Below are 2,588 nucleotides of genomic sequence, written 5' to 3'. Positions count from 1 at the left end.
GTATTCATAGTATAATATATATTTATAAATAAGTATATTTGTAGAATTGTTCCCTGTTAGGGTGTTCAGGCAGTGGACTAGGGAATTGCCCAGGGAGATGGTGGAGTCACCATCCCTGGAAGTGTTGAAGAGGTGTCTGAACCTGGTGCTGGAGGATCTGGTTTAGGGTTTCCAGCAGTGACAGGTTAATGGTTGGACTTGATGCTCTTAAGAGGTCTCTGCCAACCTCTGATTCTATGATCTAAAGGTTGGGTTTGCTGCAATTGGCAATGTTTGGTGCTGTCTCCTAATGAACTCTTCTGCTCATTTGGGAATATTTTCATTGCCAGGACTCGTGCTGCATTTCCTCTCACCAGTGTGTGTGTCCCATTGCTGTTGTGGTTCAGATCCCTTTGCTGTGGTGAATTGTTCCTTGTCGCCTGGAGGGCAGGAAAGTGGGAAGTGGCATTTAGGCTCTGGTGGGAGCAGACACTGGTCATGTTGATGGGATGGACAGGAGCTGGGCAGGAGAGCAGCAGCCACAGCCTCTCCAGGCTGTGGGACCTCAGGCTTTGTGTTCCTTGTGCAGGTGCATCACTCCAGGCCTAACTGCAGTGATCTCTGTGCACTTGGTGTGAACCTTTGTTGCATCCTGATGTTCAGCTTGGTGGTCAGCACCTCCTGGTGGGCTTCAGAGGGACCCTGCCATGATGCTTGGGTTCCTCTTGCTGCCTGGAAGCACTGGGGACTATCAGTTGTGATTTCTGGGCAGGGGCTAAGTGTTGGTAGAGCCTGGTGGGAGCAGCCTGTCCCAGGGCAGGGGGGATCCCTTTGGGTTTAGACTGAGGATCTGCTCTTTCTGGAGTCCTCAGTGCTGTCCTGCAGGGCAGGAGGCAGTGTGCTCACTGCAGGGGGTGACCAGGAGCAGGAGCTGGTGAGGTTTGTCCTGTGAGTGTGTGAGAGGCAGCTCAGGGAGAACTTTAGGAGTTGCAGGTGAGTCTTGGCAGACAAACACCCCCATCCCATTTAATCCTCTGTCTGATGAGTCATTTTTTGTTTTCTCTTTTAGTTTAGTCATCAAAGAAAAGAAGAATGAAGAAGAAAATGAAATTCCAGCAATAAGAAATGAACAAAAGAATTGGAACTGAAGACCTTAAGTGCTTGCTTTTTGCTGTTGTGACCAGATAACTAGAACTATCTGCATTATCTATGCAGCATGGGGTTTTTATTATTTTTACCTAAAGAATTCTCTTTTTGGAAATGATAAACACGTTTTTTAAAAGCCTGTTTTTTCTCAATATACCTTTCAAGGTTTTTAAATTGTTTCATATCTGGTCAAGTTGAGATTTTTAAGAACCTCATTTTTAATTTGTATGAAATAATACGCCTGATTTTTTCAAGTCAAACTGCAAGCATCTGTTAATAAAGGTCTTAAAGAGTTACTGTGTGTGCTTGGCTGGTTTAAACCCACTTGTGTGTTTGAAAGAGGTTTCAGTTAAGTGTTCATAGATGGTTTGGGAGGGAAGAACTGCTTTATTTCACATGGACATGCACTCAGTTGGGGTAAACTGTGGTTTAGTCCCACTGGAGCAGGGAGGGAAGTGCTGTTAGCCCAGAGTTGCTGGAGCAGCTCAGCTGTGTCCCCGTTGCAATGTGGCACTCAGAGGGTTTGTAAAAAAAGAAGAAAATACCCCAAATCCATAGAATCCCAGAATAGTTTGGGTTGGAAGGACCTTAAAGCTCATCCACTTCCACCCCATACCATGAGCAGGGGCTACTTCCCACCAGCCCAGGTTGCTCCAAGCCCCATCCAGCCTGGCCTGGAACACTCCCAGGATGGGGCAGGCAGTTTCCAGAAGCTGCCCCGTGTGCCAGGGGCCTGGGTTGGCTGTTCTCTTGGCTTTGTGCATTCCCTTTTCCCCCTGGAGAGGAGACTGTGGTAGTCAGGAAGCCTCTGATGGTCCCTGGGAAGCCTCTGGTCCCTCCAGGGTGCAGGAGCACAGAGTCCAAGCAGTGCCCTGTGCCCAAACTGGCCCTGGCTGTGCTGGAGAGCTGTGGGGAGAGCCTGGAGAGGAGGAGCTGCTCCCCCAGCCCCGAGGATCTCCCACTGCAGAGCCTCCGTGGGAGGGGGTGGCTGTCCAGTGACAGCTTTAGGGAGCTTTCTACACCCTGAGCTCAGTGCTCCTAATGGTTTTCCTGCAGGCTCCAGTGCCCCTCAGCCCTCTGCTCCAGGCTCTGCTGTCTCCCAACACCTAACGCTCCTTGCCTGTCCCCTAGCTGTGCCTGTGTGAGCATCCAGCCCTCAGACACTGCTGTCTGACAGCAAACTGTCACTCCTGCTCCTTATTCCTGTCACTCAGCTTTAAGTGGTGGGATTTCCTCCTTTCCCAGGTCCCTGGGGCATTGCTGATGACACTGACAGATGACACTGACAGACTCAGCACGTGCTGCAGGACACGCTGTTGGGGGCAGTGCAGGGAGCTGCAAAAACCGACAGCTTTGCTGCCTCTCAGCTTCGTCTGAAGGGATGGGGGACTCAGGGGGACTCAGAGCTGCTCTGGGCTGGGGTGCAGGAGTGACTAAGTCTTTTCCCATATGTCCCTTCTGGG

General features: G+C 50.5%; 1 protein-coding gene across 1 annotated transcript in view; it reads left to right on the top strand.

Moving 5' to 3' along the window:
* Window positions 1-1,421, top strand: part of YBX1 (Y box binding protein 1) — a gene marked incomplete at its 5' end in the record, with an annotated part of 5,370 nt that extends 3,949 nt beyond the window's left edge. The window contains 2 exon segments of the mRNA XM_009084469.1: window positions 1,049-1,067; window positions 1,070-1,421. Of these exon segments, the coding sequence (XP_009082717.1) occupies window positions 1,049-1,067; window positions 1,070-1,101 (51 nt within the window).
* Window positions 1,422-2,588: the final 1,167 nt, after the last annotated feature.

Source organism: Acanthisitta chloris, unplaced genomic scaffold, assembly GCF_000695815.1.
Source record: "Acanthisitta chloris isolate BGI_N310 unplaced genomic scaffold, ASM69581v1 scaffold21711, whole genome shotgun sequence".
NCBI classification, from domain to species: domain Eukaryota; kingdom Metazoa; phylum Chordata; class Aves; order Passeriformes; family Acanthisittidae; genus Acanthisitta; species Acanthisitta chloris.
The sequence above is the reverse complement of the archived record's forward strand: the minus strand, read 5'-3'. Positions and strand labels throughout refer to the sequence as shown.